Source organism: Pteropus medius, unplaced genomic scaffold (assembly GCF_902729225.1).
Source record: "Pteropus medius unplaced genomic scaffold, Ma_sr-lr_union100, whole genome shotgun sequence".
Classification (NCBI taxonomy): domain Eukaryota; kingdom Metazoa; phylum Chordata; class Mammalia; order Chiroptera; family Pteropodidae; genus Pteropus; species Pteropus medius.
The window spans coordinates 1,393,531-1,409,818 of NW_024342648.1; the positions used below are offsets into that span (position 1 = coordinate 1,393,531).

Genomic DNA, 16,288 nt, shown 5'->3' on the forward strand with positions numbered 1-16,288 from the left:
ATGTGTACAGTTCACCAGTACGTGTCAGGTTTATTTTGCACAGCCTCTCGCTACAGAAACCAAAATGCTGAGGGGAGGAGGTTGGAGAATATAGAATTAAATTTTAGTCTTTTTCCAAAAACTGATGGAAAAACTATAATTAGGAAAAATTCATCAAGACAGGTACCTGGCTAAATTTATGCCACTCTCGCTTGTGTGTCACATGTTTTCCCTACGTTAAAATTCATGTGTTCCAGTCTCTACACGAGTGAAATGTTTTCAGACAAGTATGAATCTTATGTATCATAACTAACCGAATGGCCACGTAGTCAGGCCTCAGCAATATGGCAGTGAGTTTTTGTGAAGAATTAAGAGTTTTTCATTGTTATATGAATGTTTATAGCAGCACGATTTGTTTTTAAAGATTTTAATTAAAATGTAGCTAACGTACAATATTGTATTAGTTTCATAAGGTTTTCTTATTCAGAGAATTTAACTTCATTTTTTTAAAGAGCAAAAGTGGTCCAAATTCTAGCCATATTCTTAAATATTTTATATCTTTCCCTGTATTTTTCTCAACAAATATTTACTGAACTCTAGAGAAGTCTGTGATATAGGTTTGTGTGTCATCTAAAAATAGGTGATAACTGAGCATATAAAAATGGGAAAGAACACCTATGAAGAGTGGAAATTAAACTGGGAATGAGTATTACAGAAATGATCTAGGACCCAGGTGTCTTAGCCATCCAGCAGGCAAGATTACTACACCAACCTCAAAATCAGTAACAGAAGTGAGAAACCCAGTTCATTTCTTTTATTGGCCAATATTGCAGACTACTCTATTTTCTGCATGCTAGAAGGGGACACACACAGAGACAGTATAGGAAATATGATCTGGAAGTTCATGTGCATCATCATTCTATCTTGAGCTCCAAAGCCAGCACTTGGGAAGAGAAGAACTCACCTGGTTTCCTCTTTGATCTACAGATTCTTTGTAGCAGATGAGAAGGGGGCCAATGAGTCCCGAAGCTAGATCTTTCTCTAGGTTAACGAAGCTTGAGTAATATCGGGTCAGGCACCGGGGATCTGACTTAGTTGGCCCATCTTCTACAGTCACTGTCCATTTATACTTGAATATCTTTCCTGGCAGAATTGGCATATCTTTCAAATGTTTCACACCTATGTACATCCAAATCCCAACAGAGTTTGATTAGAGTATAACAAGCCACATATAGGTAACCATGTTGTTATTGCAAGGGCTCTACAAATCTATATGTACATATGACATTTAGTAGTAAATGGAAACTAAATTTGTACCTACTGTAAGTTTAAGATTCATACAATTTTTAACAAGAAAAATGGGCCCGGGAAGTTTTTGCTAGTATGTTAGTTTGAGTTGAAATGGGCAGGTCTACCCACTATTACGAATACATAGAAATAATAGATGATTTTTTAATATATTTTAAATACACAGCTGAAAATGTATGAAGAAGAAAAAAAAAACTCAAGTGCTAAAAAAAGAGAGACATCATTGCCAGAGTGGTAAGCAACGGTTGATAATCCAGGAGACCATGAGAGTTTCAGGCCTGAATATAAGACAAAGGTCTGTGCACTGAAATTGGAACTCACACCGGGTAGCAAGAGATGTGGCGAGAAACAGGAACAAGAAGTAAGACCTGCCCTCATGCTAATGGGTCCCTCAGGATAAGAAATGTCTGATTTTAGTCATTAAGACTCACTTTGGGGTATGTTGAAAACCTGAAGATCCAGTCTAAATCAGAATTGCAACTTTATATCCTTCCTAATCTCTCCCTCATCCTTATTAGGTTAAGCTTGACTATGATTAGGGAACCTATAGACGAGAATGGTGTGGCATGTTCTTTCAATGTTTCTCAGCCTTTTATCTTCCCTCTTCCGGTAGCTGAGAGCGAGGGTGGATGGGTATTGGAGGGAAGGGCACATAGACTTTTGATTAATAGGTCCTCTCTCTTTGACAGTACTGTTTGGTCACTAATGCTTTATGTTTTGGCAGGTGCCAAAATGCTGGTCTTAGGACACATCTACATTTTCCTTGGCGTCACCATGGGGACCTCAGCACCGCACAGTTCCATGAATTTATTGATAAAAGGTACAGTACATGAGAAAGATATGTCATGAATCTTTAAACAGCAAACAACATAGCAAATAAAAACTGAAGGCATAAAGTATTCTGAAATGAAAGATAAAACGATTACTAGATATCAAAAGCATGGAATGTAGTAAACTGTATTCAGAGGAAAAAATATATGACCGTAAGTGCATTCACTAGGAAAAAAAAGCATATAATTAAATAAACTAAGAAGATAAATGATAGATGATAGATAGATAGATAGATAGATAGATAGATAAACAACCCAGCAGAAAAATAAGTAAAGGAGAAATGAACAGGAAATTTACAGTAGCGGAAACCCAAATGGCCAATAAAAATGTGAAAAGATGGTCGACTCTACAAGAAATTAAGATAAAAGCAGTAAGAAGACACTACTTTTCACCTACTAGATTGGCAGGATTTTAAAAGTCTATTATTGTCTAGCTATCAAAGATGTGGGAAGTTATATTTTCATGTATGACTAGTAAGAATACAAATTATTATATCATTTGGGAACAAAGGTCTGATTATTAAAAATAAAAATACACATTTTGTGACTTGGAAATTCCAGTTTGAGGTCAGTGAGCTTGGAGACAGATCAATAGAAACTATCGAATCTGCAGAAGAGAGGGAGAAGGAAAAAATATTAAAGTATTCAGGCGCGTGGGGCGGTACCAAAAGGTTAAACATACACGTAGATGGAGACCCAGCAAAGGAGACAGAGAATGGGGCGGAAAAATGTCTGAAGAAATAATGACCACGGTCTTTCCAGTTTGGTGAAAAATGTAAAGTTATAGATCCAGGAAGATCAGTGAACCCCAAGTAGAATTAAATATGAAGAAAATCACAGCCAGAATAAAATGACATAGAGGGGAAGAATGACTCAATGGAATCTAGACTTAGCTGTTTTAAAGGCCAGTAAAACATTATTTTGAAAGTACTAAAAGGAAAAAAAAACAAAACAAAACTCTCCACCCAGTATTCTATGTTCAGTGAAATTATCCTTCAAAAGTGAAGGAAAAAAAAAAAAAGACATTTCAAATAAAATAAAACTAAGAGAACGTATCTCTGGCACACTTGCGCTATAAAGAATGCTAAAGAGAATTCTTTAGGCTGAAGGAAAATGCTCTGATTGGAAGGGATGCGAGAGGGGAATTTGGATGTCCAGCGAGGCCCGAAAAGCACTGATAACATAAATAGCTGGGTAAATATGGAGGCATACTTTCCTCATGATTTCCTAAAACTACATATGACTGTTGGAAGCAGAAATTCTAGCGCCTTCTCGTGGGTATTGTAAACAGATGTGATACATGTGGAAATTACAGATAAAGGGTGGTGTGTGAAAAATGTACCTCTATGGTACATAAGAGCCGGGACAAGGAGCAACACAATTTTAGTTGTTATTGAGACTGTGACCTCATCTGTATCTACAGGTAGGAACGAACCATGAAACCGAGGTAGCGCTTACCTTTTGGCAATCTCCCTTCGTGCAAAGGACTGACATCAGTAATTCCATGAGGGAAGATGTTATATGGTCGGCTTGCTTGATTCTTAAATATAATCTGAAAGTCCAAGTGAGATACAAGATCAAGTCCTAAGACGGGTAGGATCAAGAAGAAAAGCGTGCCTAGCTCCAGAAAACAAAATGCTTTGCATCCACCTTATAGGGGTTTAACGCTAGATGAAGCTCAGATGATTTGTTCTTTTCATAAAATTGCTCAGATGGCTACTTAGGTTTCTCACTAAAGGCCTCTTGCCGTTTCTTTCAAAATATTTCAGTTGCTGCAGGGAGTACTCCTTGCGTCCCCACACACTAATTAAAATCCGAATGTCTGAGGAAGGTGCCGCTGCCCTCAGACTTTCCACCATTTGGGCACTGACTTCCCCAGTAGTGGAGAGAGAAGCAGTGTTCCAGAGATCACATCTTCGCTGAGTGAGCAGGCATGACCAGGGGGACACTTGGTTATGGCATTAAGCAAGGGTGGCCATCATCTGATCAAGTGAGCTTTAAAAGAGAGGATGTAAAGGCCATAGCATAGACACAGCAGTCGAGAACTCTGAGGACATCAACCCAGCCCCTAGATCCCAGGATAAAAAACCAATTCCACTCGCATTCTTGTATCAAAACTCACTCAACTGATAAAACCCACTAAACAGACGATTCCTTTCCTGCATCTAAGCAGCATAATGATGTAGGAGAAAAACTACGCAGCTCTGCGACCAGTTTCTTTGACTTCATGGCCACAAACCTCAAATGGGCACTCGAGCTACCTAGGCATCCTACTATCTTTTCCTAGAAATTCACCTTCCCACCTCCTGAGCCGACTGTTTGCTCTCCGATCCTCGCCCTCAGATGTTTCTTTTTTAACTGAGAAAAGAGAAGCCTTCAGAAAAGAACTTCCTCGTGCTTTTACCATCAGAGCAACCCACCTATATGCATAGATGGCCATATTCTCTCCTGTTTAAATCAGCTACTATCTAATGCCAACATTTCTTCTTTTGTACTAGTACGCAGTAAGGTTGGAGCATCTTCCATTGAAAAAACTTCCTTTTGGGAGAGAATAGAGAACCAGAAGTCGACCTGCACGTATATAGACAACTGATATTTTAAAATATTTTTTCAGTTACAGTTGACATAGAATATTAGAGTTTCGGGTATAAAACATACTCGTTAGACATTTATATAACTTACAAAGCGATCACCTCGATAAGTCTAGTAACCATCGGATACCATACGTAGTTATTACAATATTAATGAGTATATTCCCTATGCTGTACTTTGCATCCCCTGTTTTTTAACTACCAGTATGGACTGTTTTTTAACTACCAGTATGGACTTCTTAATCCGTTCACCTTTTCCACCCAGCCTCTTAACCCACGTCCTATCTGGCAATCATCAGAAGTTCTCAGTATCTATGAGTTTCTTTCTGTTTTGTTTATTTATTTTGTTCTTTATATTCCACATATAAGTAAAATCTTATGGTATTTATCTTTCTCTGACTTACTCCACTCAGCACAGTACCCTCCAAGTCCATCCATGTTGTAGCAGATGGCGAGATCTCATTCTTTTTTATGGCTGAGTCATATCTCATTGTACATACGTACCTCCTCCTCTTTATCTGTTCATCCATTGACGCACACCCAGGCTGCCTGCATATCTTGGCTACTGTAAATAATGCTGCAATGAACCTATGGATGCATCTGTCCCTTCGAAGTCGTTTTGGGTCCGTTTGGATAAATACCCAGAAGTGAGATTACTGGGTCCTTGATCTTTGTTGTTTTTGTTTGTTTCCATGAAATGTCTTTTTCCATCCCTTTCCTGTCAGTCTCTGTGTGTCTTCTGATCTGAAGTGAGTCTCTCGTAGGCAGCATATGTGAGGGTCTTTTCTTATCCATTCAGCCACCTTATGTCTTTGGATTGGAGCATTTAATCCATTTACGTGTAAGTATCGTTGATAGATATGTAGTTATTGCCATTTTATTATTCACATTTTTGATCTTTTCTTCTTAAAAAAATCCCGTTAACATTGCCTGTAACCCTGGTTTGGTGGTGATAAACTCCTTTAGCTTTTTCTTGTCTGGGAAGCTCTGTTTGTCCTTTGATTCTGAATGATAGATGTGCTGGGTGGAGTCATCTTGGTTGTAGGTCCTTGCTTTTCATCACTTTGAATATTTCATGCCAGTCCTTTCTGGCTGCAAAGTTTCTGTTGAGAAATCAGCTGATGGTCTTATGGGAGCTCTCCTGTAGGTAAATAGATGCTTTTCTTTTGCTGCTTTTAAGATTCCCTCGTTGTCTTTAACCTTCGTCATTTTAATGATGATGTGTCTTGATGTGGGTCTCTTTGGGTTCATCTTGTTTGCGAGTCTGCACTTCCTGGGCTTGTATGTCCATGTCCTTCACCAGGTTAGGTAAGTTTTTCCATCATTATTTCTTCAAATAAGTTTTCAGTTCCTTGCTCTCTCTCCTCCTTCTGGTACCCCTGTGATGCGAATGTGGGTACGCTTGATGTTGTCCCAGAGGCCCCTTAAAGTATCCTCATTCTTTTGGATTCTTTTTTGCATGTTGCTGTTCTGATTGGGTGTTTTCTGCTACTTTGTCTTTCAAATTGCCGATTCAATCCTCTGTTTCATCTAATCTACTGTTGGTTCCCTCTAACACTGCGGTCCCCAACCTTTCTGGCACCAGGGACCAGTGCTGCTATGAGAATCTAATGCCTGATTAACTGAGGCGGAGCTGAGGTGGTGATGCTAGTGCTGGGGAGTGGCTGCAAATCCAGATGAAGCTTCGCTTCCTGGCCCACTGCTCACCTCGTGCTGTGCAGCCCAGTTCCTAACAGGCCATGAACCGATACCTGTCCGCAGCTTGGGGGTTGGGGACTGCTGCTCTAACGTCGTCTTCATCTCAGTTCTTGTATTTTTCATTTCTGACTGGTTCTTTTTTATGTTTTCTATCTCCATTTATATGCTTCTTGTCTCTTTGTTGAATTTCTGAGATCATTGAGCATCCTTATAACCAGTTCTTTAAAATCTGCATCTGGTAGATTGCCTCCATTTTGTTTAGTTCTTTTTCTGGTGCTTAGTTCTGTTCTGGGACGTGTTTCTTTGTCTCCTCATTGTGGCTGCCTCCCTGTTTTTGTTCCTATGTATTAGGTATTGCCACTAGGTCTCCCAGTCTTAGTAAAGTGGCCTTATGTAGGAGGTACCCTGTGGGGCCCACTGGCACAGTCTCCCCGGTCACCTGAGCCGGGTGTTCCAGGTGTGTCCCTTGTGTGGGTTGTGTGTGCCCTCCTGTTACAGCTGAGCCTTAATTGCCGTTTGTGTATCAGTGGGAGGGACTGCCCCTCAGGCTGACTGGCCGTGAGGACAGTGGAGGAGCTGCTGTGCACGGCTTGACTCCAAGAGCAGGATTGGCTTTAGCGGGGCTCTGGTGCCTGCCCCGTCTGCCCTTCGGCTGTGTCACCCTCACATGCGCCCAGGTGGTGCTCTGGTGTGGTTTGAAGCCAGCCACCGAGTGTGTTGGTTTCGGGGCCTCTTGCGAAGGGGTCTATTGCAGACCGATATCATGTGCCTGTGCCCCACCTAGGTCGACTTGGTATGAGCAGCAAAGTTATCTGAAGATAGTTGCCACTTGTGCTGGGCTTGGAGGTGCCCGGGAGAGGCTAAGCTGTGAACCAATGCTGGGTGCCACTAGTGTCGGGCTTGGGGCTGCTCAGAAAGAGGAACGGGGCACACTAAGGCCAGATGTTGTTTGTTTGGGCTTTATGAACCTTTGAGAGATTTTAGGAAAGTCCGCAGCATGAGCTAAGACAGGCCATTTGTATGGAAAAGCCAGTGGAAGAGCTTGCGTGGGTCCACATGTTGGGCGGGCTGGTGTCTCAGAGAATCGCCAGGGCAGGGCAAATGGTATGAACCAGGTTAATGGAGACTCAGATATGGGGCCCACCTGGGTCTGCACGCTGGGTGAGGGGAGAGCCCAACAAAGGAACAATGCCTTCCATCAGCACTTCTGTCTGGGCGAAAGCTGCCCTTCCAGCCCTCGCACCGAAGCCAGACAACTCAGTTCCTCCCTGTATATCTCTGGCGCCTTTCAAGCTGCTTGTCCAGCGGCTGGAGCTCAGGGCGAGTGAGCCCATCAGTGCCGAGTCCATCCTTGGGCCCTTAAGAGGAGCGTCTGCGACTCCCGCAGCCCTCCCCTCGCTCAGCCACACTCTTTGCTGGTTTTCACAGCCAGAAGTTGTGGAGACTTCTCCTCTCTGCACTGGAACCTTGGGGAGCCTAGTGGGGCCTTGTGTGGGGCTGGGACCCCTCACTCCTCCATTAGAGATGCCTCCTGATTTTTAGCTGCCTCAGGTGGCTGTGGGACCTGCCCAATCTGCATCTTCACCCCTCCTACAAATCTTGAGGTGGCTTCTTCTATATGTTCTTAGTTATATGACTTCTGTTCAACTAGAGTTCAAATGATTCCCGATGATGGTCGTTCTGTAGTTTCATTGTAATTTTGATGTGATGGTGGGAGGAGGCGAGCATAGCATTTGCCTACTCTGCCATCTTGACTGGAAGCCTATGGTCAACTGATCTTTGACCAAGAAGTAAAGACAATTAAATGGAGCAAAGATATTCTTTTTAACAGATGGTGCTGGAACAAATAGACATTCACATGCCAAACAAAAATCTAGTTGCAGAGCTTACACCCTTCATAAAAATTAACTCAAAATGGATCCTAAAGCTGCATAATTTCTTTGAAATTCTTCTGCATGTGGGATTTGTCTGTGTTCTCCCATCTATTTATTCGTTTAATCATTTATTTATATCAGTAAAGACTAATGAGTACTTATTTTATACTTTGGGGTTTAATCCAATACTACATTATTTATTTTGTTGCTTGAATTCTTCCAGCTTGGCCATCAGAAGCTCTTTAAGCTGGTGCTTATATCCCTTTGACATTGTCCCATCCTTTCTTTTTATTTGAGCACATTCTTACTTTCCGTAACCACAAGACGCCCTGGGCTCATCCTGCATTTTCCCTGAACATGCAGGGAAATCATCCATTTCTCCAAGGAGCCTCAGTTCCTTTTATGAGAGAATGGTATTAGAAACCACGATTTGGGGGGTGCTTATTGCTACTGGGGTGCCACTGCTTCTAGGCCCTCTCAGCGGGCAGAACTAGGAAATCCACTAATTTCTGTGTAAAAACATAGAGATATCTCTAATTATTTCTGTATCTAGCCACCTTGTATCTCCATATGAAGCTAAACAGGAGTTCATCCTGTTGTCTCCAACTCCAGTCCACTATCACATGATTCACTCTGGAGCCTTTCCCTTTTGCTTATTTATAATTATGCTCTCCGGCAGTAAGAAATCTAGCTCCCACCATCTGTCATTTATTTCCTTAGTCTTCAAATAATAGCAGTTTAGTTTATTCCTTTTTGATCGTAAAACTTTTCCACCTAAGAACACTGGCTAGGCTTTCTAGTAAAATGTTAAAGTTGGTGATACTTTATAAACTGTCTCTTGTCCTAATCTATAGGTTTTCTGCAGATCTTGATCAGGATAAGGACATCCCTTGCAATCCCAATTTCTTAGGACATTTTATCATGAACGGATGTTGAATTTTGATAAATGCTTTTTTTCCTGAAACTATTAAGATTATCAAAAGATATTTTGCTCTTTTATGTGTTAATATAGTAGATTACCACATTTTATTTTCTAAAGTTAAGTTTGCCTAGTATTGCTGGTATAAATCGACGAGGTCATAATGTATTATCTTTTTTTCTATATTGCTGTATTGGGTTTATTAAATTTTGCTTAGAATCCCTGAATGTTTATAATGCAATTGATCTATAATTTAAATTTTCCTTTCTCATACTCTCCTGCTCAGGTTTACAACCTAGATTATTCTACCTGATAGAAAATAACTAGTGGGTCTTTGTTCTTATACTCTACATTTAAAATGTTGATGTGAAATTATGTATTCCTTGACCATTGGTATAAATTGCCAGTAAAATGGCAATTCTTGCTAGCTTGATAGTGATTTTCTTTCAGCACACTAAAGCACGATTTCCTTTTCTTCTGGCTCGCTCTAGAGAAGTAAGTCGTGAGTTTATGTGGCAGTTATAAAACATGGCTCCCAAATTCTTTGACACCTCTCTCATCATGAGGTAGGCCAGATTTTCTCTCTCCTTGATTCTGGGTGGGCTTTGGCTGCTTTGATTAACAGTATAAAGTGCTGTGTGAATCCTGATGCTGGGTCCTAAAAGGTGATGCACTTTCTAACTTGTTTAGTGGAACACACACGATTGGAGCCCTGAGCCACCATGTGAGAAGTCCCTATCCCGAGGCCACCATCGTGCGAGGAAACCAAGCCGCATAGACAGCTGTGTGTTCTGGCTGGCAGTTCTAGTCTTTGAGTCCTCCCCGTTCAGGTGCCAAACATGTGAGTAAAGTTGTCTTACTCCCTCCGGATCTGCTGATTCTCACCAAATGACCTCAGTCAATACCAGAGAGATACAGAATTGCCCAACTGAGCCCTGCTTGAATTCCTGACACACATATTCTGTGAGAATAATAAAATGGCTATTGTTTCAACCACTAAGTTTTGACGTTGTAGGGTACATAGCAATAGTAACCAGAACAGTGTAATTATCATTCCTTTAAATGTAATCTGTTTTTCTGCCCATTTTAAAAACATGTTTATCGAGGTATAATTTATATACCATAAAATTCACCCATTTTAAGTGTATAATTCACTGATTTGTAGTAAGTTTGCAGAATTTTGCAATCATCACCACAATCCAGAATTAGAACATTTCTCACACCGCCCCACCCCAGAAAAGATCCTTCATGCTGGATTGCAGTCAACTCCTGCTCTAACTTTTTTTCAGGATAAGTATATTGACCTGTGCAATTCCATCTGTATTTTAGGATCAGCTTGTCATTTTCTGCAAAAAAAAACCAGTTGAGATTTTGATAGGGATTGAATTGAATCTGTAGATCAGTTTGGACGAATCTTTACAAGTAATTGACTCTTCCAATCCATCAACATAAAATGTTTTGCTGTTTATTTAGATGTCCTTTAAGTTATCTCAGCAAGAGTAGTCATTTTCAGTATACAAGTCTTGCACTTTTTTTTGTTAAATTTGTCCCAGATTATTTTATTTTTTTTGATGTTATAGTGAATAAAACTTTTTTTCTTTTTTTTTGTAGATTATTCATTGATAAGAATATAAAGAAATATATACATATATAGAAATACAACTTATTTTTAATATTGATCTTGTATCCTACAACCTTGCTGAACTTGTTAATGAGTTCTAATAGCTTTTTAGTAGATTCCTTAGGATTTTCCACATAGAAGATCTTGTTATCCACAAATAAATACAGTATTATTTCTTCCTTTCCAATCCAAATGCCCCTAATTCATTTTTTTGGGGGGGGCCCATTTCACTTGTTCTTCCAGTAACAAAAGTGTACGTCTTGCTCCCAATTTCAAGGGGAAAACATTCACTTTTCCACCATATTATAAATTTTTCTTAGATGTCCTTTGTCAAGTTGAGGACCTTGACTTCTGTGGCTAGTTCACTGAAAGCGTTTTCTGTCATGAATGGGTAGTGAAAGACTTTTTATTTTAATTTACTTTATTTTATTAGTTTCAAGTATACAGTACATCAGTTAGACATTTATATAGTTTATAAAACGATCCCCCTAATTGCTCTTTCTTTCTTCTGGCTCATCACCTAGCCATTACATTACTGCTGACTGCATTCCCTATGCTGTGCTCCCCATCCTTGTCACCATCTATTAACCACTGATTTGTACTTCTTTAACCCTTCACCCCATTCTCCCAGCCCCCAACCTCCCCCTCCCCTCTGTCCATCACCAGCTTGTCCTCTAAAATTGTTGGTCTGCTTTTGATTAGTTTGTTCCTTAGATTCCTCATGTAAGTGAAATCATGTGGTATTTATCTTTCTTTCTCTCACTTATTTCACTCAGCATAATAACCTCTAGATCCATCCATGTTGTTGCAAATGGTAGGATTTCATTTCTTTTAGTGGCTGAGTAATATTTCATTGTATATATGGACCATAATTTCTTTATCGAATCATCTGTTGATGGACACTTAGGTTGCTTCCATATCTTGGCTATTGTACATTGTGCTGCCATGAATATTGGAGTGCATAGATCTTTATGAATTATCGTTTTGGTTTTCTTTGGATAAATACCCAGAAGTGCAATTGTTGGGTCAAAAGGTATATCCATTTTCAATTTTTTGAGAAACTTCCAGACTGTTTTTTACAGCAGCTGTACCAATTTGCAATCCCACCAACAATGTATGAGGGTTCCCTTTATTCCTCATCCTCGCCAACACTTCTTGTTTGTTGATTTGTTGATGATGGCCATTCTGACAGGTGTCAGGTGATATCTCATTGTGGTTTTAATTTGCATTTCTCTGATGATTAGTGACTTTGAGCATCTTTTCATATGTCTATTGGCCATCTGTATTTCCTCTTTGGAGAAGTATCTGTTCAAGTGTTCTGCCCATTTTTTAATTAGATTGTTTCTTTGTTGATTATTTTGAAAGGTTTTGTTAAACCTTTTTCTCTACCCATTACATGATCATATGCTTCTTGTCTTTTCAATTCATATGGTGTATTTCATTCATTTTCATATATTAAACCATCCTTGCATTTCTGAGATAAATCCCACTTCGTCATGGTGTACAGTCCTTCTAAAATATTGCTGGGTTTTGGTTTACTAGTGTGTTGTGGAGAATTTTTGTATCTATATTCATAAAGGGTATTAGACTCTAGTTTTCTTTTTAAATTTTGAGATTTGTTTTGTGGGCTAACGTATGGTCTGTCCTGGAAAATGTTCATGTTCACTTGAGGAGAATGTGTATTGTGTTGGAGTTGGGTGAACTCTTCTATAGATGTCTGTTAGGCCTAGTTAGTTTATAGATGAAATGAGATTAGCCATTTGTTGATAACTTTTGAGGCTGAGTGATGTGTTCGAAGAAGTTTATTTTACTATTCTCTCTATTTCTGGGTATGTTTGAAAATTTTTATATAAAAAATAAAAAAATAATTCTCAAAATCTTACATCAATAGAAAAGCTCAATAGGAATCAGCAAGGTGTCCAGAGTATGTATAACTTACATAAATCAAAGAATTAGGTATGTCTGTATACCTCGACATGAAATGATATCCAAAATAAAAATCATGGTACAGAACAATTTACATAGTGCTTCTGTTTTGTGTAAAATATATACACATATACTTGTTTCTGGATGGGAATATAAAAACTGACAGCAGTGATTGTCAGACTATGGAGTTGGAAGTCTGAGAGGGAGGAAAATTTACTTTTCGTTGTATACTCTTTTTTGCCTTTTGAATTATTCTTAATGTCTAATTCAAAAATAGGTAAATACAATTTATGAAAAAAATTTTACAAGAAGAACTACTTAAAATTTTGAAGAAATATGATGAGGGAAGCCTTGCCCTACAAATACCAAAATGTATCACAAGTTGTAGTCATTTAAATAGTGTGATAACAGATCACTTAAAGAGAACAAATTTTAGCAATTTAGTGCTTGATAAAGAAGGTATTTTTAAATTAGCGAAGAAAGAATTGATGGGACCAATTGGCTGTCATTTAGGGAATCCTTTTTTGACGCTATGTACTATACTCAAAAGTAACTTTCAGAGCAATTAAAATGCTTATTGTAAAAACAAAACTATAAAAGTAAATTAGTGAAATATAGTAGGCTACTTTTATAATCTCATAGGGGTGATGAAGATATTCTTAAGCAGAAAACGTAAATGAAAAATTGATAAAAGTTTGACTATATAAAGATCAAAAATCTTCATAGGATAAAAGGCATCATAAAGGATTTAGAGTACAAGTGACAGAGAAAAATTTTTGGAAGACAAATAACAATGTGCCAATATTTATAATGCACAGAGCCTTTTATAAGTATATAATCAAAAGATGACCATTTTAATAAAAAACTGGACAAAATTTACAAGCAGGCAATTCACAGTGTGTGTCATGTAAATAGTCAACAGACATGAACTCACTATTCAATTTCTCTACTAACCAGGGAAATGCAAATGAAGACAATACGTAAATCTTCTGCTTAACAAGTTGGAAAATTTTTTGAGTGTGTATAATATATATTATTGTCAGTGGTGTGGGGAAAAGGGCACTCATATGCCCTTGGCGAGGGTATAAATTGATACAGAGTTGTTGAAAGGCATTTTGGCGATATCTAACAAAACTCCCTGTTGGGAAAGGCAGCCTCACGTGTACGGTCTTTTAACCTCCACCTGGCCATATAAGAAAGAGTCTTGGGCCTGGAACACTTCCTTAGTAGGAAATAAAGCACCCGCGTAGCCTGTTACGGGCTTATCACCTTTTGTGAGAATCTTTCCCTGTTTCAGTTTCAATGAATGTTCCTTCGTTCTGTTTCAAAGCATGTGCATCAATGGGCCTCAGCCATGCCCTCAGCTTTCAGTATTTCAGACTCCACAGGGGAGGGTTGGGATCCTTTTCCTGCAGCATGAGAGAGGTGCTCAGAAGCAAACCACCATGGGGTGCTCGTGCACCCTGTCGGAGCTACTCTTGCTCTCCTATGTCTTTTCTTTATGTGAGTAAAGGCATTGTTCCATCCAGTGTTAGACCATACTGTGTCTTCCTTGGTGACTCCAATACAAAGACACAGTGGGCAGAAGTGTTGGGGCTTCTGTTCTCGGTGGCCATCATAGTGATGATATTCGCTTTCCACCATGTAGTTAGGGTCCTCCTCTGGCCTTGGTACCTAGTGCATGCTGCTCTGCTTGACACTCCACGTATAGTTCATGACAGTCTTGAGCTGCCGAGTTGACACGACCATCCATCTAGCTCCAAACTGATTGTGAAAAAATACACCCCTACCTTTTTGAAACCACCACATTGAGTATTCTATTCTTTGCAGCATGAGCATTCTTAATACCCTATGTCAAGGGTCAATAGACCTTTTCTGGAAGGGGCTGGATGGTAAATGCTCTAGGCTTTGTGAGCCATGTCATATGGGACAGTCTCTGTCCCGTATTCTTATTGTTATTCTTTTCTTTACAACTCTTTAGGAATGTAAAATCCTTTCAAGTGCACAGGCTGTCCAGAAACAGACTATGAGCCAAATTTGGCTCACAGGCCATATCTTGGTGATTCCTGTACTATATAATTGGCGAGAAAGTTTTAGAAGGATATGTATCAAAGTCTAAGAAATAAGTATTTCAAAGATGTGTGGCAGGTTTAATGGGTGGCATTAAATTTACATCCTATATATTTAAAAAATTTATAACCTACATTTATTTGCATAACATTGACAATTTTTAAAAGATAATTCCCATTAGAGACAAGGCTGAATTATGAAGTTTTTAGAAACTCAAAACCCTCCCGACTTCTTACCCAACTTTATATCTTTTTCTCAACTTACCAACAGTGTGTCTCCAACTTCTCCATAAAGTAAAGGTCCCAAGATTCCTGATTCATACTGAGTAGCTTCACGAGTTTTAAATGTTTCATCTGTATATGCCATAAATCGAACTTTTTTGTACTTCCTACCAATCCGCTGAGGACCATTGTTCAAATATAGACTTTTATAACTTCTGTATGAGACACACAAAAAAAGAGGTTGGAATGGAGAATTCTAGGTAGAGGACAGGTAGCTAAAATCCACCTCTAAAACAACCGATGTGATTTAATCAAGGAAAAAAGAGTGAGAAAAATACAAGCATCTTTGATGCTTAGCCGGTTTAGTTTCCAAACATGTTAATGGCTTTGACATTTGATGGCGTATGTGTATCTACCCTAAACATCTCAAGGATGTATTGTTTTGAATAACTAGGAAGAACATTTTGAGTACGGGGAAGAGAGAGTAGCAAGTTGCTTACTTGTCACTGGGTGTGGAGACCAAGGGAGCATAGTCCCAGTCCTCCTCTTCAGCAGCTATATAGTGGACCCAAGTTTTAGGATGCTTCTTGGCAACTGAGCGGATTTGGATAAAGGGAGAAGAGTTGTCACCGTCAAACCTGACAACGTCCATGTCGGAGTCATAAAGATCATCATCATCATATTCCTCTTCTTCATTAGTTTTCATCCGTAGTCGGGGTTCCTCTGGGCAGCTCTCTACATTAACGTAAGCTTCCATACCATCTGGAGTCAGACAAACCGAACAGTGTCAGATTCCTGCAAGACTTTCTTGCCTTAACTTCTACAACTTCTTTCTCCTTAGGCCTTCAAGGCCCTCTCTGAAGTGTCCCCTTGTCCACACCAGTGCTCTTTCTTGCCCTTTACCTGGGTCGCCTTCCCCATATCTGGTACTGGCTAGTTTCTTTCCTGTGGTTTTTGCCTTCGCCATTTCCCTTCTGCCTGACTCTCTCTCAACACATGTTTTTACCCCTTTTTCAAGACTCACTCATTTGCTGTTATAATACATATGACTAGTTCCTTTATGGAACTGGAACTGAGCCTATCACTCCCAAATTGTAAACAAGGAGACTTGAGGAAATGTATATTTTCAGCATTTGGAAGCCTACATCAGACCAACCCCCCACCCCTACAGTTACCTAATGATTTCTGTATTTACTTCAGTGGAGTATGATATGACATGAAACACTGACTTAATAACAGCTTATCAGGGAA

The 16,288-nt window shown here is 39.4% G+C and overlaps 1 protein-coding gene and 1 long non-coding RNA gene across 39 annotated transcripts in view; one reads left to right on the top strand and one right to left on the bottom strand.

The window, feature by feature from the left end:
• The window catches only part of F8 (coagulation factor VIII), a 108,216-nt gene that overhangs the window by 54,967 nt on the left and 36,961 nt on the right, over positions 1 to 16,288 (bottom strand). The window contains exons 8-11 of the mRNA XM_039867016.1: positions 15,538 to 15,799; positions 15,081 to 15,252; positions 3,576 to 3,669; positions 944 to 1,158 (exon numbers count right to left, since the gene is read on the bottom strand). Coding sequence (XP_039722950.1) covers positions 944 to 1,158; positions 3,576 to 3,669; positions 15,081 to 15,252; positions 15,538 to 15,799 — 743 coding nt within the window. The remainder of the gene's footprint in view (positions 1 to 943; positions 1,159 to 3,575; positions 3,670 to 15,080; positions 15,253 to 15,537; positions 15,800 to 16,288) is intronic.
• LOC120605923 (uncharacterized) overlaps positions 1 to 16,288 on the top strand; it is an 88,326-nt gene that overhangs the window by 45,005 nt on the left and 27,033 nt on the right. For 31 of the 38 annotated variants that reach the window (XR_005653750.1, XR_005653752.1, XR_005653755.1 and 28 more), the window contains 4 exons: positions 1,454 to 2,107; positions 3,541 to 3,710; positions 9,691 to 9,765; positions 9,890 to 10,040. This is a non-coding gene — a long non-coding RNA (uncharacterized LOC120605923). The remainder of the gene's footprint in view (positions 1 to 1,453; positions 2,108 to 3,540; positions 3,711 to 9,690; positions 9,766 to 9,889; positions 10,041 to 16,288) is intronic. The other 7 variants (XR_005653775.1, XR_005653783.1, XR_005653757.1 and 4 more) reach the window with 6 other exon arrangements.